Source organism: Corvus hawaiiensis, chromosome 2 (assembly GCF_020740725.1).
Source record: "Corvus hawaiiensis isolate bCorHaw1 chromosome 2, bCorHaw1.pri.cur, whole genome shotgun sequence".
Lineage (NCBI taxonomy): Eukaryota > Metazoa > Chordata > Aves > Passeriformes > Corvidae > Corvus > Corvus hawaiiensis.
This window is the reverse complement of record NC_063214.1, coordinates 5790776-5815470: the sequence shown is the minus strand read 5'-3', so window position 1 is coordinate 5815470 and position 24695 is coordinate 5790776. Positions and strand designations below refer to the sequence as shown.

At 42.3% G+C, this 24695-nt stretch overlaps 2 protein-coding genes across 7 annotated transcripts in view; one reads left to right on the top strand and one right to left on the bottom strand.

Moving 5' to 3' along the window:
- Positions 1-6938, top strand: part of PDZK1 (PDZ domain containing 1) — a 9263-nt gene extending 2325 nt beyond the window's left edge. Inside the window, exons 2-9 of one of the 3 annotated variants that reach the window (XM_048294315.1) lie at positions 231-442; positions 746-998; positions 2021-2157; positions 3377-3572; positions 3807-4003; positions 4483-4677; positions 5464-5630; positions 6707-6938. In XM_048294315.1, the coding sequence (XP_048150272.1) occupies positions 233-442; positions 746-998; positions 2021-2157; positions 3377-3572; positions 3807-4003; positions 4483-4677; positions 5464-5630; positions 6707-6938 (1587 nt within the window). In that variant the 5' untranslated portion in view covers positions 231-232. Of the gene's footprint in view, positions 1-4; positions 443-745; positions 999-2020; positions 2158-3376; positions 3573-3806; positions 4004-4482; positions 4678-5463; positions 5758-6706 lie in introns of those variants that run through there. The other 2 variants (XM_048294317.1, XM_048294316.1) reach the window with 2 other exon arrangements.
- On the bottom strand, positions 5936-24695 carry GPR89B (G protein-coupled receptor 89B). Of its 4 annotated transcripts, none has more exons than XM_048294319.1 (14): positions 24600-24695; positions 22119-22178; positions 21268-21371; positions 19689-19795; positions 18745-18846; positions 15767-15887; positions 15439-15519; positions 12187-12296; positions 11155-11243; positions 10670-10762; positions 10230-10325; positions 9566-9655; positions 8828-8893; positions 5936-8670 (listed from the first exon to the last, which is right to left on the bottom strand). In XM_048294319.1, the coding sequence occupies exons 1-14, from the start codon at positions 24639-24641 to the stop codon at positions 8464-8466; spliced, it is 1368 nt and encodes a 455-aa protein (XP_048150276.1). In that variant the 5' UTR covers positions 24642-24695; the 3' UTR covers positions 5936-8463. The 4 variants fall into 4 exon arrangements, with proteins under 4 accessions (XP_048150276.1, XP_048150277.1, XP_048150278.1 ...); XM_048294320.1 differs by lacking the exon at positions 24600-24695 and adding an exon at positions 24548-24568; XM_048294321.1 differs by lacking the exon at positions 24600-24695 and adding an exon at positions 22950-22970.

Here is a 24695-nt window from a genome sequence, read left to right as displayed (position 1 = left end):
CAAGGAGGGTCTGGGAAAAGGGTTTGGTTTCTTTTCCCTAGCCCTGTTAACTAAATTCAACTTTGCACCGCTGGATTTTCTGGGGCCAAAAAAACCCCCAAAACTCCACACCAAAAAAAAAACACTCCAAGAATTATGTAGAAAACCCTTTCAACGGGTAATCAGAGGGAATACACCCTAGGCAAGGTTACTGCTTTTACTCATAGGTACCTTTCCATCCTGTCTGGTAGAGATGAGTTCTGCTCTGCAGCCCCGAGAGTGTAAAGTGAGCAAGAAGCCCCAAAAGAACTACGGCTTCTTCCTGCGTATTGAAATGGACACCGCAGGGCACATCATCCGGAACGTGAAACACAGCAGCCCAGCCGAAGGGGCTGGCCTGAAGGATGGAGACAGGGTCCTCAGGGTTAATGGTGTCTTCGTGGACAAGCAGGAACATGCACAGGTACATCTCTGTTCAGTCTGGGATCCACACCATGCCCCCATCACCCAGGCCCACGGCTGCTGCGTGAAGCTTTTTCTTCCAGTTTTTATGGCTAGGAAATCCAAGAGCAGAGTCAACTGCTCTGAGTATCCCCCTGCATCATTCATTACCCACCATGGGCATGAAATGTCTTTGGGGTGCCTCCCTAGTGCATGAGCAGGGGGGTGAGACAACAAAGACAGTGGACAGTGCAGCTTTCCCTGGGGAGAGCTTTTAGCTCCATCACTCAAGCACCTGCTTGCCATTTCCCCCTGTGCATTACAGGTGGTGGAGATCATCAAAAACAGTGGGAATTCCGTTGTGCTCCTTGTTCTGGATGACGCATCCTATGAAAAGGCACAAAAGGAGGGAGTGAACTTGGAAGAGCTGGGTCAAAAGGCATCAACAGGACAACAGCAGGAGCAGCAGTGCCAACCCTCCATGGGCAACAGAGGAACTGCTGCAGTTCCACAGCCCCGGCTCTGCTACCTGGTGAAGGAGGAGACAGGCTACGGCTTCTCTCTGAAAAGCACAGAAGGTGAGAGCCGGGAGAGAAGAAACTGGATAGATGTATGTATATAATTACAGAAATATATAGATGTATAGATACATATATATTTAGCAGCAGGGACACAGGTGACCACAGTTAACACGTGAGGGCCAATGGTGACACAAACTGTTCTGGCTAACAGAAAGAAAGTGAGAAGCAGCAAGATGAGTTCAGATCCATCTCCAGTACATTTCTGTACAGCACATGCAGCACAAGGTTTTCTGAGGGCCATGATTCTCATGGGGTGGAAAACAGATGAAAAAAAGAGAGAGAAAAATAATAAGCTTTTTTCTGCTTGGTTTTTAAGCCCACTTAACCAAATTTACAGTTCCTGCTCAAACACCAGATATACACTCAATGTGCTATGTTAAGTCCTGTTCCATTCCACAAAATCAACTCAGGAATCAGCACATGAGGTTCTAGACAGCTGTAAGAAACACTTTCCCTCATTTGTAAGTTAATCCATTTAGAAAGAAAAGGATTTTGGACCTTTTCCATATATGCCTTTCTTTCAAGGCCAGTCAACAGAATAGGGAATCACCTCTAAAGAGCCCTCTAAGAGGTATTTTGGAATGTAATATAATTGAAGGACCAAACATAGAAGCCTTCCAAACACAGAAGCCTTCCAAACACAGGAAATTATGAAATGTATAAAACAACAGTAAAAGCAGATTCTCTCTTCAAAATGATGGGGGGAGAGCAGGATGGGAGGGAGCAGGAATCAAATCCCTTTCAGCTGTGGTAATCAGCCCCTTTGCGCTCCTGGTAGGGAAATAACAATTTGAGCTGCAGATAGTGAACAAATATCTCCCTCCACCACTGAAGGGATTTTTCCAGGACAGAGTAAGAGACAGAGCAGTGGCTGTGCGGAAGGTTTGTGGTGCTCCTGTAATCTGCATCCAAGCAGAGGCCAAGAGTCTCTGAGGACATCAATGCTGAGTTTCCTTAACCACTAAATTCAGGCCTATTGCAGCGATTTACCCTGTGTAATGAGTTTTCATTTATTTTAGGACAGAAGGGGTTGTTCATAGTAGAGCTTTCATCACAAGGAGCAGCTGCAAAGGCTGGTGTCCAAAATAACGATCGCCTGATTGAAATCAATGGAAAAAATGTGGAAAATGACACACACGAGGAAGTGGTGGAAAAGGTATTGATTCATCTTCTATTCTGGCCTACTTTCACAGCAACCTATCAGGGTTACTGAGGAGGCCAGGTTGGCTGATTTAAGCACTTCACAGTAAATCTTGGGAGCTGCTGTTCATGTACCATCAACACATCAGCATAGCCCTCTGCATTGGTGCTGTTATCAAGCAGCCTCTTGAGCTGCCTCTCAAATGAACACTGCCATCAAGACAGGCCAAAGAATTTTAAATAACACAAGTATACTGCTGCCAGGAACCCTATTAAATAAATTCATTTCCTAGAAGTCCTGGAAATGCTCCTAATGGCAGGAGGGCAAGTCATCAAATGTGGTTTCCAGGGCAGGAAGAGGGAAGCCTCTGATGATACAGCATGGAGCAGGGAAGATTCATGATTTTAGACAGTAGTCCCTTTCTCCTGTTAAGAAGTCCAAAACTAATGAAAATTACTGTGCAAGTAATTCCACTAACTGGCTGCAAAGAACACTACTAATGAGGCTTCCAGCTTTCTGCTCTCGGCACTGCTGAAGCACAGCTGGAGCTGAAGAGGTTTCAGAGAGCCATGAGACTCCAGCATTCCAGGAGCACTCAGTGCACACAGCTAACTATGGAATCATGCAACACCTGTGTTTTGTTTGAGCTACTGCAACACCAGCAGCAATGCGACACTGGTTAAGATGGATAAAAAAGGTATCCATTAGAGTAGAAAGGACTAAGAGAAGGATGGACTTGGGAGAAGCTGAACAGACAGAAAAAAACCCCACCTCAGAATCAGTAATCCAGGGAAACAGAAGAGGACCAAGAGCGACAGAAACTTGACTCCTGTCACTGTCATCTAAAATAGTGGTACAGATGGCACAATAAGTCTATACCGTAGAGTTCCACACCTAGAATAACCAAGTACTGTCTACAGAGGCTCACTGGATTCTACAGCACTGTATGCCACCTCCATGGCCCTCCACAGATAATTCCCTATAGGTCAGGAACACAGTATGAAATATGGATAATTTCCTCATGTATTACATGCCCCTGATTTTGTCATGGCCCAAATTTCTGATGGGGCGGGGTGGGGGGGAGGATAAGGAAAAAAATCAGTTTATAGTAGCATGGCCTAGACTAACAGCACCCAGCCCCTGCTATGTATCAGTGCACCAGTTACCAAAGTATCTGCAATTTCCATGAGCTGTTGAAGGGGTGACATCTGAGACTGTACATGTGCTGTCACAGGTAAAGAAGTCTGAAAATCATGTTATGTTTCTACTTTCAAATGAAGAAACAGACCGCTATTTCAAAAGCCAGAGGATGGCACTGAGCAAAGACAGCGCCAGCCTAAGGTTGCTTCCCCTCAAACCACGACTTATTGAGATCCAGAAGGGAAAAAGTGGTTATGGATTTTATCTACGGATGGAACAAAACACTGGTGGTAAGAACCAAGTTAACACACAGACCATGACATTTGCTGTGCCATTTCTTCCTATATGATGTTTGAAGCCCTCATTCCCTTTGGCTTCTTACTGACCATCTAGGAGAAATCCTCAGGGAAAACAGCCTCAACCTGAAGTGCAATTCCGACCATTTGCCTCTGCCATGCATTTTAAAGTCTTTAAACTTACCAAGCTCTGCCTTCATGTCCATCTTTCTCCCCTTCTTATCTTAGACCACATAATCAAAGATGTTAATTCTGGAAGCCCAGCAGCTGTGGCAGGTCTCAAGGACAATGACATCTTAGTGGCTGTCAATGGTGAGCGAGTGGATGGGCTGGATCATGAAAGCGTAGTGGGAAAAATTAAGCAGTCCGAGGCAAAAACCTCCCTGTTGGTAGTGGATAAGGAAACTGACAGCATGTATAAACTGGTAAGAAAATGCAAACTACTGCTAGGAATAGATAATTTATCACAATGAAACAGCCAATATGCTCTGATACTTTTTCAACTTACAGGAAATGTCGAAGATACCCCTGTACTTTAGCAACTCTATTTACACTTGTACAGAAAGTCACTAAACACCCAAATCTTTGGCCTCTTCCTGATTTTTTACACACCATTGCAACAATTCTAAATTCAAACACGTGACACGAAAGGTTAAGGTTTACTGTTAAGAGAGGAAATTCAGAGCTACATGGCTGTGTAATCATTTACGAAGAACAAAATTTCCTTCTCACACAGATCAACACAGTAGTTTTCCACTCAGCCAGAAATTAATAGGGAAGAGTTCTTCACTGCAGCTCAAGTCTGAGTCACTAACAAAGTTTCAAAGTATGTTGAGTGTGAGAGCCTGAAACAGATTTCACAACAGAAGTTTTTATATTAACATCGTTTTGTTACTTTTTTCAGGCTCAAATTTCCCCTTTCTCATACTACTACAAAGCACAGGATCCAACTCCAGCTAAAACGGAGGAAAGATTGGAGTTCCACACTGAGCAGAAAGTGAACCACAAGCCAAGGATCTGCAGCATGGTGAAAGGACCTAACGGATTTGGCTTCAGCTTAAACATGATCAAAAACAAGCCTGGATTGTTCATCAACGAGGTACTAATAAAGAATGAGGAGCAAGGAGAAGCTCAAGTAGTTTGTTGGACAGTTTCCTCCCTTCCATCCTGCAAACAAATACAAGAAAAGCCACAAAAGTCCCTTCTCCAATGCTCTCAGATAAGAGCTAGAATTGTTTCAGTCAGATTGACACTGTTGGCCCAAGACAAAAAAGGAGTAGCAGAAAATATTCCTCATGCTGTTAGTTATTTAGAGGGAAGGAGAATTCAGCTTTTGCATAATTTATGCTTTTAGTCATGAGTCTCACACACTGAAATTAGTATTTTAGACAGAATTGGTTTTTACTGTAGAACAGCTTAATTATAGGAGAGACACCTTTGCCCTACTTCGACCCACCTTCTCTGAATTCCACAGCCGGTAAAAGCCAAACTCCTGCTGTCCCAAATTACATCTGCAGCTTCAGCTTTCTTGAGAGGGGTTCCACTCATTACTAAGGGATCTGTGAACTGTACTAAACTTTGAAGTTACTGGACAGAGACCTGCAAGTAGTTAGAAAACTGTTTTTCTACCTGTCTTTATGGTTCTACCATGCAACATTCCTATAATGTTAAGTCTATCAAGATCAAGATGCATCTTAAAACCTCGAACTGATGGGTTCCATGTTTATTACATCTGGGCCCATTGCTTGTCCTAATTCCTTCCTGCCCCACAAATCTCCCCTTCCCCAAGCTTATACCACCATCCTCTAGGGAAAGCTAACCCTCAGCTGTTAATGCATCTTTCCAAGTTTAATGCCAATATGCTGCTCTGAACTCCCCTCTGCAGGTACAAAGCCAGGGCCCAGCTGACAGAGCAGGTGTGGAAAACGACGACTTCTTGGTGGAAGTGAACGGAGTGAATGTGACCAACGAATCCTATGACAAAGTGGTGGCAATGATCCAGAGCAGTGGGGACAGACTGACGCTGCTGGTGTGCAGCAGAGATGCTTACAGGTATTTCCAAGGCCAAAACATTCCCATCACAGCCTCCATGGCAGATTCAGACACTTCTGAGCCTCCTGCTTACACAGAAAACCACCCATCAGAGCCAGAGAGGAACTCACCTGAGCCAAGGGAAAGGGTGAGTAATCCTGCATCAGGCAGATGCTGAAGGATCACACAAGGAATAGGAAAAGAACTTTTTTTTCAGGTAGTATGTTTTCCAGAGCTAGGACTGTTAACTTAAGCTTGGATTTTTACAAGTTACTTAAAGGAAAGCTGCTGATTATCACAAACAACTCTTCTTTTCCCCACACTAATACAGATGAGTATCTTTAATGCAAGATTAAATCACACAAAGAATGCACGTACAAGAGATTTTATGGAACAAGATAATCCAAATACAGTAATCCCTAATGATGATGGGAAACAGGCAATACTATTGTGGAAGTGCAGGGAAAAGTGCTTAAATACACCAAAAACATAAACAATGTTTATGGAAACCACATTAAATATTTCAAAATGGATCATTTTGGAGAAGGAACAGCAACTGATAGGTCATGATGACACTTTCTAGACAATGTGCTAATTTGAAATTATTTTATTTCGTGCCACTAGAAAGAATCTGAAGCATGACTAAAGTCAGAAAAGCAGGAAGGTATTACTTTCTGAAACACTTTTAACCCTCTGTATGGTCAGCCTTAAATATTAAAATATGTATTTTCTGATCACACAAAAGAGACAGACAAGTTAAGACCAATACTGTTTCTCATTTATTTTTCGTTAGCCTTGTCTGCAAGTTTTTTCAATAATTTCTTAGTCCCCACGGTGCATTTTGCAGAAGTTACCACTACTTTTGTGTTCAAATTGAGCAGATAAGAGAATTCAACAATAGGAACCCTCTATTGAACAAATTTCTCTCAAATTGTACTTAACCAGAAAAGCCCTTGAACAACAAAAACTGTATTTGTTGGTTCATTCTACCAAGTGTGTGACTACTGCAGATGAAAATAGGAGTCTGCAACAGTGCAGACTATCAAACGTGTTTACAAACTCAAAATAATCACAACGTATTTGTTACTCCTCTGCAGGCAGACTCATCCTCCTCCTCCCTATCAGCTGCCTCCACAAGAGCTGACGGTGACAACAGTGATGACACTAAGTTGTGAGGAGACAAAACTATGCCAACAACAAAAAAGAAACCTTCCCAATCTTTTCTTCAGTTCTTCTTTGCTATTCCACCTCTCAGAACTTGGCTGCTCCAAGGAGTACCAAAACCATAAAGGAACGCAAACTCTTGCTGCAATAAACACTTCGGTGTAACTTGCACCTGTTTAACACTCTGCAACTGTGCTCCACTGGCTTTCTGCCTCGCGAAGTGGGCACTCAGTCACTCACTCCTGAAAAGGCTTAAAGAACTGCAACTTTATAATTTAGTGTCCTGCAGCAGAAGCTGGCAATGTTTTATAGATTTGTAAGCATCTTAGCCTGTTATAGATAAGCTCTTAACAAAGAGCAATTGATTTCTCACCATATCCCAGGAAAGGCAGCTCTCCCACTAATCCAAGTCCATCAACTCCATCTCTGTGGCATCTCTTTGCTTACAGCAGTACAGCTGCTGTGAAATGGTATAAGCCAGGTACTCTGTGCATTATGATCCTTTTTCCTCCTAACACCGCAGAAATTTCTTCCAAACATTAAGTTAACTTTGTAATTCACATCCCAAGATGTTTAATCACTATTCTCTCTCCTCTGCATACAGCTCTGGATTAGAATACTGTATGTAATTCAGTCACGCACATTTGTCTAACCCCAAGTCACCACCACGTTGTCTTGAATGCAGCATAAATGGTTCTGTAATACTGGTGCTGTATACTTTGCCTCCTTGCTGTACACCAAAGACAATACAGAAATAAATTGTTTAGAATGGTTATTTTCCCCCCTCCAGGTCTTACTCTCACCACCTACAATTTATGTCCCAGAACAATTATAAAACAAACAAAGCCTCAGAGAGTGGCCATGGGAACCTACAGGTTTAAGTCACACGAATAAAATTTGTAACATACAACGTAAACAAGGCATGGCAGTGGTCTTTGACTTTACACTCAACTCTAGATAGGAACCCAAAACCTCAGTTCCACTGACACAGGGAGAGAAAAGAAAAGCTGACACTCGGTAAGAGAAAGCCAATCTCCAGCCGCTAAGGACGGTAGGTACTAGTGATACACACTAGCACACACTGCATACAGAAATGAAGTTCTCTCCACTCCACTTCTGCCAGACAGCAACTCCTAACCACCTTCTATCTAGCTCAAATCCAGCCAAATCTTTGGGACTGACAAAAAACAACTGTGATGCTTGCACATTACAAAAGCTTATTTAATTCCACAGACTCAAACATTCAATTCCAGAATTGCCATCCTCCGAATCCCAATTACGAGTTGATTTTCAAAAGAAAAATCACATTTCTTGGTGCCTTCTATGAAGATGTTGTTCCAACAGTAGGAGGTGTTCCCTCAGCCAGCCTACCACACAAGTTCTGATGCCCCTGGATAGTGGTATGCCCACGATTGCTTTTATTACTTGGCAATGAACTGTTTCAAGTTCAATACGCACACCCCCGTCCCTTCCAGCTGTGGCACTGAACAAAATGAGCCACAGAGCTTGATGATGACACGTGTGGAGGTTCGAAGAGCCAAAACACACAGAGCAGTCCTGTCTCTCCGAGTTTTGCAGATACACTGCCAGAACACACAGAACAGTCCTATCTGTCCGAGTTCTGCAATCCACAGGTGTTGCAGCAGTGCAGCTGACCGGACAGAGAGCAATGCATGGCTGCAGTTCTGCCTCAGAGGGCCATATGCTTTTCTGGGGCTTGTTTGTGTGCTAAATAGAGAAAGAGGATACTGGACAAGGCACTAACTAGGAATATCACATCAAACCAACGGTGATAGAAGTTGAACTGGAGCTCTCCCAGGACTTCTGTAATAATGGTGCGGTACTCCGGAGGCATGCTCATGCGGATCAGGAGCACTGATGACACAAAGTACATTCCCTGGAAGTTAGAACAGGGACAGCAGTTACTGCTTCACCACAGGCTCTGAGCCTAACAGGGGGCAGCACACAAAGATATTGGTATGTGTTTATACACACACAAACAGGTCTGCATGCACAAATGCACACAGGGTGTGCCCACGGCTCTCCATACTCACCATGATCTGTGCTAACAGCAGAACAATAACATTGGAGGACTTGCTGCTGGAAATGGCATAGAAGAACTAGGGAAAAAAAAAAAAAAACAAAAACATTAGAAATAAGCAGTTAGGTAATTCTGATGTGCCTTAGGACAGCGCGAAAGGTACATACCATTCAATACCTTTTCATCCAAAAAAACTAATCAAAACATTCTAGAGGGCTACCTGTAGCCTACTTTCATAAACCTCAAGCTTTCATAAACCTTTCATAAAATTTCATAAACCCTAGTCTGAAACCTCAATCTCCCCCAGGCAGTTGCACCTTGTGGTAAAAATCACAAAACAATACAGACAAGTTTAAACATAAGTACCAAAGGCCAGGTCAAGTCAATGAGTCACATGTCTGTTGAGTCAATGCCTTTCAGTAGTACCAGCATCTTAAATTAAGTAATCCAAATGCTTTTAATCACCATCTTATCAACCTTACTAATAAGCCTTGGCTACAGCATCATTTTGAACCCTTGCTTACATTTAGCATCTTATTTAACATCTAGATCCCTTCCTGACAGAGACTGAGAGGGGAAATATCCTACAAAGGTATTTTTCCTACCTTCCTCCCTCTTGCAAGAATTTCTATTCAGACATTTAAACATAAATGCATATTGAAAGTTTAAGACAGTATTTGTTCCATCTAAAGGTAAACATCTCATAGTGAATTTCTCTTTGTAAAACCACTTAAAGAGACCCAGTTCTTACCTTTGTAAGTGTGATTAACAACCCTCTAATAGAGGTAACAATGATTATTCCAACAAGAATAAAGGAAATGTGCTGAGACCAGAATTTGACCTGTATCAACAAGAAGAACACAGTTAAAACTGTAACCTCATTTACACCACATTGTATAGCTGTCAATTCTTCAGGGTCTTTGTCCTTCCTACCTATACAGATATCCATTGTAGACGGCTTTATATAACAGACATTTTCACAAATGTATTAGCAACTGTTTACTCCAAACACAAGAGAAGGATATTTAGTTTATACCAATCACAAAGAACCCATTTTGAAACATACCCCAAAACAGGGATATGTTTCAGAAGTGTAAACGACAGAACAACCATTTGCATAAGCAATCAAAATTACTCTGTAGCTGAATGTATTAATCTAAGCAGGTTGTCTAAAGTGCTTCCATTTCTTCAAAACAAAAAACACAAATCACTGCCTCTCTGGCAAGACCACATCACCACCTCAGCATAAAATCAGTGTGAAAGCAACGTTCACTGCATATTTTCCCTTCCTCCCACTAAGTCAAAAGTCAAAGCCACATTCTCAGGGTCTATCACTTTCTCCCTAGCAGCAGGATGGTTTTATTTAGATAAGATATGAATTGCTGAAAAGGCTGTAAGAATTAATAAAGGCTCACATCAAACTGGATTCCCAGGTAATTTACAGTGATCTCAATTCCTCTTGTGACTGGATCAGTCTTCCCGACACGGTCAAATACAATATTGATGGTTGCCTGAAAGAGAGATGGATTTACATTCAAGCAAAAAGGCAAAAGCATTTCGCACTCTCACATGTGAGGCTCATGCATGACTCTTCTATTGTACCATCAAGGAAAGGGCAGGGGGCAGTCAGATTGTCTAAGAAGGCACAGAACACATCCACGTAAGAATTACTGGTCTAAAGCTGTATAGAAAAAAACCAGACCCAGAGCTTTATTTCAACCAAGGGCCAGTTTCTTTCAGAATTTCTGCATTTTAATGAAACTAGAGTGTAACTTGATGAACTGCATGCATAGCATAATCTATGCAGGGTATGATATTTGCATACCACAAAAAATGCAATAAAATATTTACATACCATGAAGATTTTCCAGACACAATAGATGGAGAAAAAATAACCCAAAAAGTTAAAGTATTTTCCCTGGAAAGTTTTGGAGTACTCTATTCTCTCCTGGAAATACAAAAAGACAAGAGAGGGAGTAGAACATAGAAAAATACATCATTTCCACAATTACCCACAATATAAATTGTAATGGAGCACCAACAGTAGCAAACACAGCCCCACCTTTCTGTATCTTTTAATTCAAATGTTTCTGAACTCGTGATTATTAATTCGTAAGCTTGTGAATGGTTATGGGGCCAGTGGGGCAAACTCAAGGATGGATCTGAACTGAAAGGGAACTGTAATCCAGCCCCAAAGCTAAAGAAACAGATCCTCACTCCACTGCATTACAACAATTCACCATCTACCTACTGAACGGGTTTCAATTTCTCATAACAGATGTTCTCTTTCAAACTATTCTGACCTCCCAACACCCATCTGGGCAGTTATTTGCTGTATACCTTGGTTGCATGCAAGTCAGCAGTTTCCAGGAAAAGCTGCCGACTCAATTCTTCCAGGGCATCCACTTCTTGCTGGATAAGGGACAGATCTGGCAAACCAGCATAGTCAAGGCTAGAACACACCAAAAATTCTTAATTAAAAACAAAACATTCCCCACCTTCAGCCCAAGGGCCACATCTAATGGTTTGGTCTCTTCTTTGATCCTGATCAACTTTTTCACTCAATCTTCATGCTCCTCACTAATACAGCACCAGAGAAATCTCCAGGATGTACGTGGTGAACACTACTCCAGTTTAAGGAGGTAGGCAGGACACAGTATTTAGGCAGTCATGCAACCAACTCTTTATTTCTCTGCCTGGGAAACACATCACAGAATAGAACCAGAGCTCTCAAAAACTGCTGCTCCACTTTGATCAGTGTCCCTTGCCACTGAAGTGCATCTCACAATATGCCATCCCAGATCATTTTCATAAACAAAACTGCTGAGTACCTGCTCCAAGAGATTAGTGATTACTATGAAGAGTCTGTCAAATAGCCAAATTCTGATTTTAGCAGCTAGTGGGAAAGGAGAGGAAGTAGAGTCCTCAGCCTTAAACATGCAAAATGCACACTTCAAGTGATCTGACAGAAATCGTTGGTAAGCAACTCTGTTAAGAGAAGTACAGACCCTTGTAATTCCCAACAGATCCCTTCTATAGGGAAGATTGAAACAGGGTGATCTTTAGGGTCCCTTCTAACCCAAACCATTCTATGATTCTGTGACAAGTGTGCATCTCTGTCCCCTGATCTGCTGTACATTTATAGAGCAGGGCAGAAACATACAACTTCTGCCTGTGTCACAGTAAAACCATGCCCAAGCCTGGGCAAAAGGTCAGATGGTGCTGGAGAACAAACTTCCCAGGAGATGTTAGGCTTGAAATGTGTTGAAACACAAATGCTTTGTAACTGTCCCAACTAACATTTTACCTTTCAAAACAAAGAAAGCTGGATCCACCTCCCAAGGCAGGTGCCAGCACGCAGATGAAGGATACTTTCACTGCCAGGAACAGATGTTGTAACACTTTTTATCATTCCCCAGAAGCCAGTGGGTCTGTTATGCACTTCTCCTCTCTGGAACATTGTCCTGTGAGCCACTGCTATCCTGAAAGAACAGAAAACACAAGTCCTTAGGAATAAAATAGTTTTATGAAAAATCAAAACAAGAAAAAATAAAACAAATCCACCAGTTTCTTAGAAGATGCTGTTAAACTAAATTCACTGAAAACAATGACCCTTTTTTCTTGCCCTAAACATCAACCTCGTTACATAAAATTATCCTGATTAGCTGTGGAGTAGAGCCCAGACCAAATCAAGTGCGATTGAATGAGACACTTCCCAAGCCTTTCACTCAGGATCCTGTTTCAATCCTAAAGGGGTTTAAACCCAGTTAAAAATAAGAATTCAAATGGATTTTTCAGCCATATGATTAGTTGCTTTCCTTTCCTCAAACACACAGCTGCGTTATCTCAAGCTCAGGACTTTTCATGCTCCTCTCTCCCCGTGGACACCTCTTCTTTATCGCTGCACATCCGCCTTTTCCATGGAGCTATGAGCTCTGGGTGGTGTGCAGAGCACCCTCTGATATGCTGTCACTCACTGCTGGGCTGCATGACAAGCTGCTATGAAGCAGAAACACACAAATCCATTCTTGGACTGAACCACTGGATGCTTCAGGCAATGTGAATGTGACTCCTGAAGTTAATTCCAACACTCCAGCAGCAGCTGTGTACCGTCCCTCACACTCCCATGTGCACCACGGCATAATCCCCACGAGCAGTGTTGGCTTCCGGTCTCATTCCCTCACATTTCTCCCCACTGAAATTTGTGAGCAAGTTATCCATTCCTAAGCTGAAAACTTTTCACAGGATTTTCAGGATGATCCACAATTCTGTGGTGTTCAGTCCCTTTCTTGCAGCTGCAGCCAGCATTGCTACATTTGGCACCGAGCCCTATTCAAGGTCGTTAATAAACAGTGTAATAGAAAAAAAATTTTAAAAATCATTCCATTCAAATCAGCAAAAGAAACACCCTTGGGGCACCCCACATACACATAAAAGCATATATGGCCACAGACTAGAGAGACCTTGGAATCCTGATAGCTGCCAAATGTAAGAAATGCATTTTTAATCCTTGCTTTCTTCACAGTACACAAATTCACGTGGTCCATGCCAAATGATCCACAGCATTGCAGCAAAAATGCAGCAATGTCCAGGTGAAGCACAAGGCTATAGATACACAAAGGCAAATCTGTTCTTTTGAGAGGTGAGAGGGATCTCTGTATCCACACAGAGGCCAGTTCTGGAGACCTCACAGAAAGGATCCACAGGCAAACCCCACAAAACTCTGTTCGTGTAGATTGGTAATGATGTTATGTGATATTTGTGTGTCACATCAGTTGATCTGACTCTTTCATGATCCAAATGAAGCAATGTCATCACAGAATGCTGGCATTTCAAACCTGAGGCTTAGTTATGTCACACCTGCAAGGATGAGTACAAAGAATCTGACAACTTTAGAGGTGAGTTTCCGTAAGGCCTTACTTGTGTTCAGGAAAGAGAGAAAAATGATTCCTGTGCAAAAAACATCAGGGCAAACAACCTTCACCAACTATCTCCTACTGACTAGGAAGTCAGCATCAATCAGGGCTGGCATGAGAAAAAATGTCAGGATCAGCAAAGAAAACAAAAAGCTTTATGTTCTATTGCCTTATAACTCTTGCACTCACAGGTAAGTTCTGAACTACCAATATTATGGAACTGTAGCATTTACCCTACACCGGAAAATACTGCTATTCCCACCTGTTCTGCCAATTATTTGGATTGCATTTGGACTGATACATATCATACTTTTCAAATTCTGCTTTATATGAACAAATAGTCCAATCATGCAAGCCAGTGCTCCCTCTCAAAGCAAAAAAGAGAACAAAATCTACAGAACTCAAGCTTCTGCTATTTCTTGCACAGTTCTGAGACTACCTAGTTTTGCAGTTTGTTTTGGGTTTTTTGTTGGGCTTTTTTAAACATATACATGAGTTTCATTATAATTCCCAAGTGATTAATACGTGGCTCTTCATAATGGTTAGGAAGTTGCTATATTCAGAAGATATCCTGGCCGTAGGAAGGGAAGAAAGTGCTAGCTAGTTACAAGCCTCTGGCAACCTTACTTTTACCCCAATATCACTCTTCCTGGACCAGAGGTCCAAAAACACTGTACAAAACAAAAGAGCAGACTCAGAAACAGCACTACACAGTATCTTTTAACTCCAAAGACAGTCTTTTAGTATGCTTCCAGCCAATTAAACCTGAGTAATTAAATTCTCTCACTACTTACCATCTCACACATAACCACAAATACAGAGTTTACCGTTGTTGACCACTTAACATTTTCAAAGGGGAAGGAGGTTATGCTTTAACTACACTTCCATCAGCTAATACTGATCAGCAGATACATACATGGTGATAAACTTAGCAAGGTTAGACTATCTAAAAGCTACGTTAAAAGGTTCCATTGAAACATTAGGACACAAAAGGTAAAGTTGGGGAGACTGCTGTGAGAATTCAGTGTCAGACAGTCAAACCTTTGAAGTGACTCCAGTGACTGGATTTATTCTGCACTATTAGCAAGACATGAAATATATGATTTGTAACAGCAGACAAAAGTCTTCTCAGTGTAAATCAAATTACATTGTTTCTGAAAGCAGTTTTTTTAGCTTGGGGTACATGGAATAAGCTAAACCAATGCCAGCAGAGTTCTGAGAGCACACTTGTGTAGTACAGTACATCTACATCACCAATGTTTTGCAATTCTGCAAAATTTAACCAAAATAAACCTTGCTATTTGCAAGAATATAGATGTGTCCACACCACCTCACTACCCTACTTCAGCTTTGACCAGGATCCACCCTATGTACAAACCACTTTCTGTCCTGAAACCACCAGTAAGAGCCAGCTGCAGTGGCCTAAGGGTCACTGACTAAGCAGGAGAGAAAGGTGCCCATCCTACAGATCAGTTACACTGCCAGCAGAGCGACACATGGTCTTGGAAGCCTAGTCTGTGCCACTGCAGTCACAAAGGGCACTACTTAGTGTTAAAAACAGTCATGTATCAGGCCAGAACAGAATACCACACAGCTCAACCCAATTCAGATTTCAAAAACCATCTTATACTACTTCAAGAACCATCTTATACCATACTGACTGAAAATCTTTGAGGCAAACGATTTCATGCTAATGTTGCCCTCTCACCTTTTTTTCTTGCTAACAATCATGTCCATAGTCTGAAGGAGCCGTCGCTCCAGAGCCAGAATATCTGCATCTGTCACATTCCTGCAAAATAAAGACCCCCAATTAGGCCTGCTACCCCATTTCAGAGGAGATGTGCACACGCCCATGAGACAAAGAGAAAAGCCTGTGTAAGGAGAATATGCATCAGCAGTGGAAATGGTTCTAGCACGCAGACATGACAATAGCTAGATTCAGAAAAAGAGTAACAAAAAACTTGAAACAACTCCACAGGAAAAACAGAAAAATAATCTCAAAAAACTGGGCAAGTATTTCACAAGGCTGCAGTTACCTGAGAAAGTAGGACATGTAAGTGTATGGACAGTTGACAGCCCCAAATCCTGACAGCAAAGCCATGAGTGTCACCCCAATCACACCAACGCGGCTGATGAGCTGTTCTATAGACAGGATTCCTGAGGGAGGGAAAAACATGGCATCAGCAACCTTGCTCTCTTCATTCTGCTCCACACTTGGTGCCCTCCTAACACAACACAGAGCTGCTTAATTAATCTGACTGCCTTCCCATTGCAATGACCCCAGGTAACAGGAAGGACAGACAGGGACTAGGAAAAGAAAGGGGTAGGACGTCTCCCTCAGAAATCACATTACCATGCTTAGAAACGGGGACGGGGAACTCCAGCTGTGAAGAAACTTAAGACAGATATATGGATATGTGGAGAGGACTAAATGTCAATATTTTGGTTCCAAACTAATAAAATATGTTTGCCTTTTGCTGAGATGGGAACACAGACCATCCACCAGGCACTTACAAAAAAGTGTCTTCCATAAAGACACTTCTGCAATTATTACCAAACCAGTCAGTCCTGGCAAACTGGACTAAAAATGTCTGAACCATAGAGAGGAACCCCTAGCCTGTCAAGTGTCATTAGAAGTGACCCCTCCAGATCAGATACAAGTTGTGCTTGTAGGACAGTGGAGTTGGGAAGCTTAAGCTGCTCCTGGCTGTTCAGTATTCATCTGGTTGACACAAACACTTTGTTGAGGTGACCACCAACCTGAGCACCAAGTGGACTCTAACATGTTACTCAACACGAACATCAAGCCTGTGCTGTAATCATCACCAAGCACTGAAGCTATATTTATTCTTACACACAGACCTCAACCTGTCTTCCCAGGACACAGTGCCACGTGTAGTAAACACCACTCACTCTTTAGGTGGCTGGTTACAGAGCAGCTGCCACACACAGCACATTTGGGCTTACACGATTGCAAAGCTGAGATGGCCAAGCGCCAAGCCACATTTCATGCTTCAGAAAAGTGGAATAAATGATGAAAACAAGGCAAAAAGACTTCACAAAGGGAAACTGAGACACCCAGTCATGTGCAGCTGCACAGAGATTTACAGGAGCTACAGAATGTGCTACAATACACTGGCCTTTTGCCCCACACAGTCAGACAGCAGCACTTAAAACAGAGGTGCCTTCAAAATGACATGACATTCCACTGGTTGGAGCAATGCTTTCCCGTGAAACTCACAGCAACCCTCTTGTGATCAGGTCACATAAACTGAATGAAAGTTCCATCAACTCACATAAAGGTAAGAGCTTTATTAAAATACTGGTGTGTCATCAAGCATAACCCTCCTTCCACTACGAGCTCCCAAACCCAGGTCTCTTAAATAAGCTGCAGACCAGCGGAGCCCTTGATCAAGGGTGCACTTCCCTGCTGCAGGACACTGCCATCCCCATCCCCACCTGCCTCAGCTGGGTCACCACTCCCTGATGAAACCCACAGCAGCCTTGTCCGTACATGCAGGACACAGCACCCCAAAAATACAGCAGGGAATAAACATGTAGAATCCACTGCTTTAACCATATGTCTATACCTGATAGGAGAAGGCACTCTACAACTCTTAAGTGGAAGTATCACACCCTGTAAAGTACAATTAAAAACAGAAAACACCCTACTACCTGTTCTGGAAATCTGCAGGTGTTACACAGCCTCCCAGAACCTTTTGGTGACCTGGGAAGGATTACCAAAACCCCACAGCTAAGCTCCCACTGGGTTATTCCATTCTGCCAACTCACACACCTTCTGCAGCTCACAGTGGATACAACTTTTTCTTGGCCATGGAACACTGGGCAGAGGGATCTGCACTATACATCAGCTGCTACATTGCAGAGGCAAATGACACAATTACAAAACACAAACACACATTTTCTCTTAGGAAACTTTCAGGATCACAGATGAAAGGGTGAGCAGAACCTACAGCAGTCGATATCCTTCAACTTCTCATATTTGTACAGAGTCATGCAGCTTCCTACAGAACAGAAGGACTAAGCTGAGCATTGTGTATGCAGACAGACATATTCATCAATTTCAGTGAAACAGACTGAATTTCACATGTTGGGTACAATATACAAGCAATTTTCCAGTGCAGGGAAAATATAAGGCAAATATAATTTACACAGGAAACACAGGTAACAATCTGGTTCTAATCCTTCAGCACACTGAGGTGCCTCAAGGATTCAGCACAGCCAGGCACATGCTAACAAATTCTGTTGGACCCAAACTATCCTGAGTGCACACAGTATCTTCACACTGTAAATACTCTTGGTTCCATGACCGCAACAGATACCCAAGCTAATTCTGCACACAATTAGCTCTGGCATCCAGCAGGACTTACCAACTCACACTCCAGTCCCATGCAACTGCACAGCCTCTGGGCTCAGGCAGAGCAGGAATCTGCACCAAAGCCAGCACAACTGCCAGGCTACAGCCTGGGCAGCTCTGGTGTTTAGGCACAAAGCTGTGTTTTGTCAACTGGATAGCCACTCATGCTAAACTCATCTGATTGAAGCCACAAGAAAGAAAAATCTGACTGAAAAAATGTCAGATGAAGGAGTGATTGTTCAGCTGCTTCTTAAATAAACAAGGTTTAGTCTCCACAATAGAAAGAAATAAGTAAATAAAAATTGTGATCAACTTTTTGTGGAGCTAAAGCTTCTGTGTCCTCAAAAGCTCATCATGTCCTTACATAGCCTAGGTTCAGTTAGGACGTACTTCATTCAAGTTTTCCTGTGGTACTGAAAGAACACTAATGAAAATAATCCAGGTGTATCCATGCCTTTTTGTCAGTCTGACTACCTTCATATTACAGATTTCAAAGCAGAGCAGACCCTCAGTTGCAGGAACTACTTTCCACAGTCCCAACTGCAGATCTGAGATCATTACAGGTCCAAGGTAAAAGTGAAGTAACAAAGCCTATTTGGGCAGGGGGGAAGAAATCAGCAAGAAAATGAAACTCACCATGTTTTGGGCTGAGGATAGGAAATGGATCCCCCAACTTCCAGAAGAAATACATGAAGGTCAACCACACAACACATGCAAAAAGGAGTTTCTGTCTGTGCACTAATGGAGAGGAAAAAGGGAGTGTTTAAAATAGGTTCTTCCTTTAGAGCTTTTTATAGCTTGCAAAATTTCTACATTGATCTAAATGCTACTTGGAGCACAGGTGGCCAAAGCAGGTGTCACCTGACAGAGCTACAGCTTGCAGTGTGCACCCCGTCACCTCCCACAGATGCAGCCAGTTGAGAGACCACCACTTGTGAGAGCTCCTGCAGGGACACACTTGGCCTTTTTCCCATTGTGGGACCACTTCACTGCTTGCTTCTTGTGTGACCTTGAACATGACTCCTAAATACTTCATCTTCATGGCAAAACCACACATTTAATATTCCCAACCTATGTGCCTAAGCTTCACACAAAAGAGCGACAAATATCAACAGCCCAAGGGTTAGGTGTCCATTAGCCCATAGAAGAAGCCTCATCCAGACAGTAGAAGTAAAAAAAGCAAAAGTAATTTATTGAGCTTTTCTGCTTCATGAGTGATGTATTGAGCTTCTCTGCCTCATTTCTTTTGCCCCCTAGCAGAACAACATAGCCTTGCCAAGGGTTGCAGAGTTTGGCTGCAAGCTTAAAATTGCAAAGGAACAAATCCCAGTAACACTACTCTGAAGTGCTCAACTTTGTTGAAACCTGTGAAGAAAAGCAGCACTTGCTGGGGTCATGTAAAGCATTTCCTGACTGTTCAATGAATGGTTCATGCTAAAGCATGAAGTTCCAAAGGGAAGTTATCTAGCCAGACAAAGCCAGGGGAAGGAGGGAGCTATGAAGACAGTGACCAGAATTATTTCTCATTTGTATTCTTTGTCTCAAATTAGCAACTCCCCTGCCACAAACCAAGTACTCACATAATCTGATATTGCTCACAACAAAGTAACCAATATAGAAGGGCACCATGAAGACCAGGATGAGCAAAATGACACACAGGTTCAGCTTCCAGTGAAAATATCGAGAGCTGAAATAAAGCCAAAATACTGATTAGCACGATATCATAATACAACAAATTTCTCAAAGAAAATTGCATGTCAGTGAAATCTTTTCAACTACATCAAGCATTGAATAATATTAGCCTAGCATATAGAATATTCCGGATTTTTTTGTTTTTATTAGGGCAGTTGTTTGGTTTAGGGTTTTGTATGGTTTTATTTTTAAATGCAGAGGTCAAGAATGTGTATTTCAAAATAAACACTGGGTATTTTATCAAACACTGTATTTTCTATGTTGACTAATGCCAGTTGCAGCATGATTCATGTGACTGCTCATCTAGTTGAACAGTAAATCAAAACTAAGTAGCAATTAATTTTCTAATGAACAGCTGAGTCAAAAAAAGAGCTAATTCATATAGAAAAGACTAAAAATATTTAATGTTGATAGTTCAGCATGTTTCACTTCAGAGAGAATTGTCCCATCTGCAATATTTTGCAAAGCAAGGTTTTATAAATATGTATCTCAATCAACATGAACAATACTCCCTCTGACCAACTGAGAGTAGTCAAATGCAGGTGAGATTCATCTTGGCTGAACTGACTTTTCACTTCACTTGAATGGAAAAATACATGCCCCATTCCCAATATCAACTCATATCCTCTTTATCCTCAGGGAAGAAGAAATTACAAGGAGCCTTGTCACTTTTTCCTAACTAATTCAGAGGCAAACATTTTCATGTGTACTGAAGTCTAGCCCTTTACTGAAGCTTATAAAAGCATTCTCGTCAGTGATCTCTCTGGCTACCAGCCCCACACATTAATAACATACAGAACTAACATTACCTTTCATCAGTTCTGCACTTCTTGCCTTTCAACCCCTCTGACTGCTGTCTTATACTTGTATGATGAGATAGAATAAGAAGAAACCCAACTTAGCCTCTACATGTTATTGTTCTATCTTCTCTTTCCTACTGACTTCCCAAGTTTTTCCCAGACAGTTTTTAACATCCCCTTTATGTGGAAGTCCTCCCCCATGGTCAGGGGAAGATGCACCTTTGATTCACAAATCCTGTACTGTTACAGATTAGCTTTCACTCCACAATTAGCTTTGCATCTTATTCACTGCTCTGACCACCACAGAAAAACTCGTGCTTGAAGTTTCTATAGTGCTTAGCATCTGAAAAGTGCCCTTAGCATGATCTGAAGCTTTAACTCCCATAAAAGAAATCATTTCTTTTGACTTCACAAATGGAGAAAGTCAAAGGCCTTACTCTAAGGACCTAGACCACATTACCAGCAATTCCATGAAAAATTGGAAGCTTATGGCTTCTAGTCTCATTCTCAGTCAAATAAATGTTACTGCACAAACATTTTCATTGAGTTATTGACAGTTTTCTCACACGATTTCCCCAATCCAAGACTAATCCATTAATTTAGAAGTTAGACTAAAGATGCTGTAGAGCACAAAGTAGGCCAGTCCCCAGTGGGCTCCCAGACTCACCTGCTGTTCAGCACTCCCAAAATCTCAAAGATGATGAGTTCAAACATGGTACAAGAGAAGGCAAAAGTCACAGAGAAGATTACCTGGACCACATACTGCCGCACCTGTAATGCAGAGAAAAATCCAGAGACATCAGGCATTTACATTTCTGGAATGGCATCCTGATACCCCTCAGTGAGCAAAACAAATCACAAGGTACAATGGCCCACAACTGGGTCTCTTGTTGCAAGGCACCAAGACCTTTAACTACTTAGGAGGAAACCAAAAGCCTGTTGGAAACCAGAGGGCAAACTCATGCTAAGAGGGCTCTTCGATATTAACCTTAGACTTAAAAACAAAATCCACACCACAAAAACTGTTGGGGTCTGAGTTTGGCTTGCACTTAAGCCATCTCTGACCTAGACTACAATCTCATAGCCCACTACAGATAGAAGAATGGCATTTTTATTCCATCCAATCCTCACAACTAATGCAGCTGCAATGGACACATCTCACTGAGTTCAAAGTTAATCACTGGATTTTATTTTGCCTCAAAAATTTCACTTTACATAAGGTAGGCTTACTAGGGCAAAAGGCAAAACAGTTTCCTATTACTCCTGCATCTCCTCCATATTTCTTTTTATTTAACAGTAGCCAGTATGGAAACTTTCAGTGGCCACAGAAAAACCCATTTCCTCAGATAGCTAGGAGTCTTTCAAATAGAAGCACAAGAGGAAATTAAAAAGAAAGGAACTGCAGGTAAGATAAAAGGGATTAAAGAGAGGAATAAGGCTAAATGCAGTTTTAAAAATATTTCTATAATTGGGAGTAATTTTTAAGACACAGACTTGTAATGAGAGATGCCTTCTCACCTCATAATCCTTGAAGAGCTTTCTCATGAAGAAGAGCCATCCAAATCCAAAGAACAGCACCTGCAGAAGAGATTAAGCACTTAACATTTGCATCCTGCAACTTGCAAAACACAAACCCACTGCATTAAACAAATGGAAGGAAAAGAGCTAAGCCAAAGTACCCAAGACCTACAAAAGATTAAAACTTGCCACAGTACCAAGGGAAAAAATGGTATTTTAAATATCCAAGTGTAGCACACACAAAAGGCTATGGCCTTTAGGAAGATCTAGTCAAGACAGAGTTCTGTGCTCCTAAATTCTCAGAATTCCTCAGCCTGCCAGAATCCTTTGCACTGTTGATTCTTGCTTCACTCTTGTAATCTACAGAATTAAAGCCTATGGGGTTTTTTACAGGAAATACAGTAATAGAGGCAAAGCAAACACTTGAATGTCCACCGCATCTTCTAGGGATGAGTAAATTTTATAAACACACCTGCTGTTTCTTGTAGACTAGAAGTGCACGTGCATTTTTTGTAGAGGTCTTTACAGTGCATCTGGTTAGACACTGACACATTGTGGGTGAAAGGTGTTACAAGCATCTCTAAGGTGGGGAAAAGGAAGTGCTAAATGCCCCAAACCCCAATCTGGAGTTGAAGAAAGCCACATGGACAAGGTAGAGGAAGCAGAACAAGCCAGTAACACTTTGCATTTCAGTGGCTGTCAAAGAACATTACAAAATTTGTTTAACTTTCTTCACACTCCTGAAGGGATCAATTTAATATCACAGCTATTTTGCAGATGACTTAAATGAAATAAATACAAATTGAACAAGGTGGCCAAAATTGTCATTACCTGTCTTCAGAGAGTAAAAGGGGACTGTGTTGTCAGGCCTTCCATGGGTATTCCCATCTATTCCTCATAAGACTGAAAAGGAGTGTAATGATTTAAAAGAACCCAAGCAAAAAGAGAATTCAGAAAATACTTAATATTTTTTACAGAAGTAGCTTTGACCAAGGCAAAGAAAATTCAGCATATGTCACACATCAAGGAATAAAGTCAGTGTATCTCCTCAGAGCACATAGAAAAGGCCAGAGCTTTCTGCCCACCCTACCATGGAGATGGGAAACTTTCAAAGACAAAAAACAAAGGAATTATTGTGGATTACTTCCCTGCACATCAGGAGTAACCACAGCGGCAAGGGTAACACACTAACATGATTTACAGACAAGGAATACCTGGAATGCTGGGCAAGAAGATCAAACACAGCTGCCTTGAAAGAAGAACTAAAATAGGAATGAAGTCGAATGAGTGATTTGTAACAGCTGGCAAAACTTGTTTGAAGAGGACTACTTTAAAGTAGCTGCTAGCAAAAAGCAAAGATATTTCATAAACCTCCTATCTAGAGGTCATAAGTTAAAGAAGTATGATAAGCAAATGAGCTCTACATAAAGCAATTCCACATGTAACAGTGGGAAGGAGGAAAAAGGTAGAGACAAACTCTTCAAAAAGAAGTAAGAGAAAAAGATTAGGAGATAAGTAAGTACAACAATAACAGAAAATTGCATATGAAGATTAGACTCCCCTTGTGTCAGGGACTGGCCAAAAGCATAGAAAGACATTTTGGTAAAAGATCACAGTCTAAGACACAGCAGGTGAATTTGACATGTAAGAGCAGCAGAATCTTGAGCATTTGACAATTACATGCACCGACTCGAACATCTAACTTGGGACTGCTGAAGATGATGGGAAGATTCAAAGCTGCCATCACGAATGAAAGAAAAGCTATTAGATAAGTTAGAGCTCAGAACTCAAAGCAAAAAAGTGGGAGGTTTTGTTCTGGGCGAATTCTTAACAGTACCAGAGCTATGTTCAAGCCACCAAGAGCGAAAAAGTACGTTGTGAGCAAAAATCAAAGCATTATCACGTAGGAGGGCATTGCTCTTCTGAAGCCAAAAGCCATCCTGAAAACTGTCAGGAATTAGGCTTGTGCACTGAAGTCTATATAAGACAAGCACCTGCTGCTGAGAGGGGAAAGGGTCCCATTCCCCGGCTCATCCCTCATCACTACAGAGCAAAACTTTCACGCCAGCTCAGCAGCTTAAATCAGATCCCTCTGTGATCCACCTAAACTCATTTTCATCTGGTCCAGCTGCCTAGGATCGGCCTTGTTGAGGAATATCAAGAACAAACCAAGTACTCAATGGAGACCAACAAGATGAGCTTCCCTGTCTGTTCCAACTGGAGAAACTTAAATTTAAGCTTAAACGGAGCTCGGCTCGCCTTGGTTGGACCCGGCTCGGTCCGGCCCGGCCATCCCTGAGGGTCCGCGCGCCCCTCGCGCGGAGAGCTGCGCACGCGCGGCCCCAGGCCCCGCCCCCGCGCTCCCCGAGGAGGGGCACGGCGCGGGGAGAGGGGAGCCCGCTGGCGGCGGGACCTCCCCGTTCCCTCACCCTTCTCCTGGCCGGAGGCGCGGCGCCGCAGCGGCGGGGAAGGGGTGGGTACCTGTGAGGTGAACATGATGCTGGAGTCGATGAGGAAGCTCATGGCGGCGCCCACCGCTGCCCGCCCGCCCGCCTGCCGCGCTTCCGGCTCCGGTGG

What these genes read in the sequence shown, in the direction of transcription:
- GPR89B (XM_048294319.1), bottom strand. Translation starts at nt 24,641, where the DNA reads ATGAGCTTCCTCATCGACTCCAGCATCATGTTCACCTCACAG. An exon ending in TTGGGAGTGCTGAACAGCAG is followed by an intron (nt 19,796 to 21,267) that starts GTGAGTCTGGGA and finishes GCTTTATTTCAG; the next exon opens with CTCTCGATATTTTCACTGGA. An exon ending in TGCTGTTAGCACAGATCATG is followed by an intron (nt 8,671 to 8,827) that starts GTGAGTATGGAG and finishes TCTAACTTCCAG; the next exon opens with GGAATGTACTTTGTGTCATC.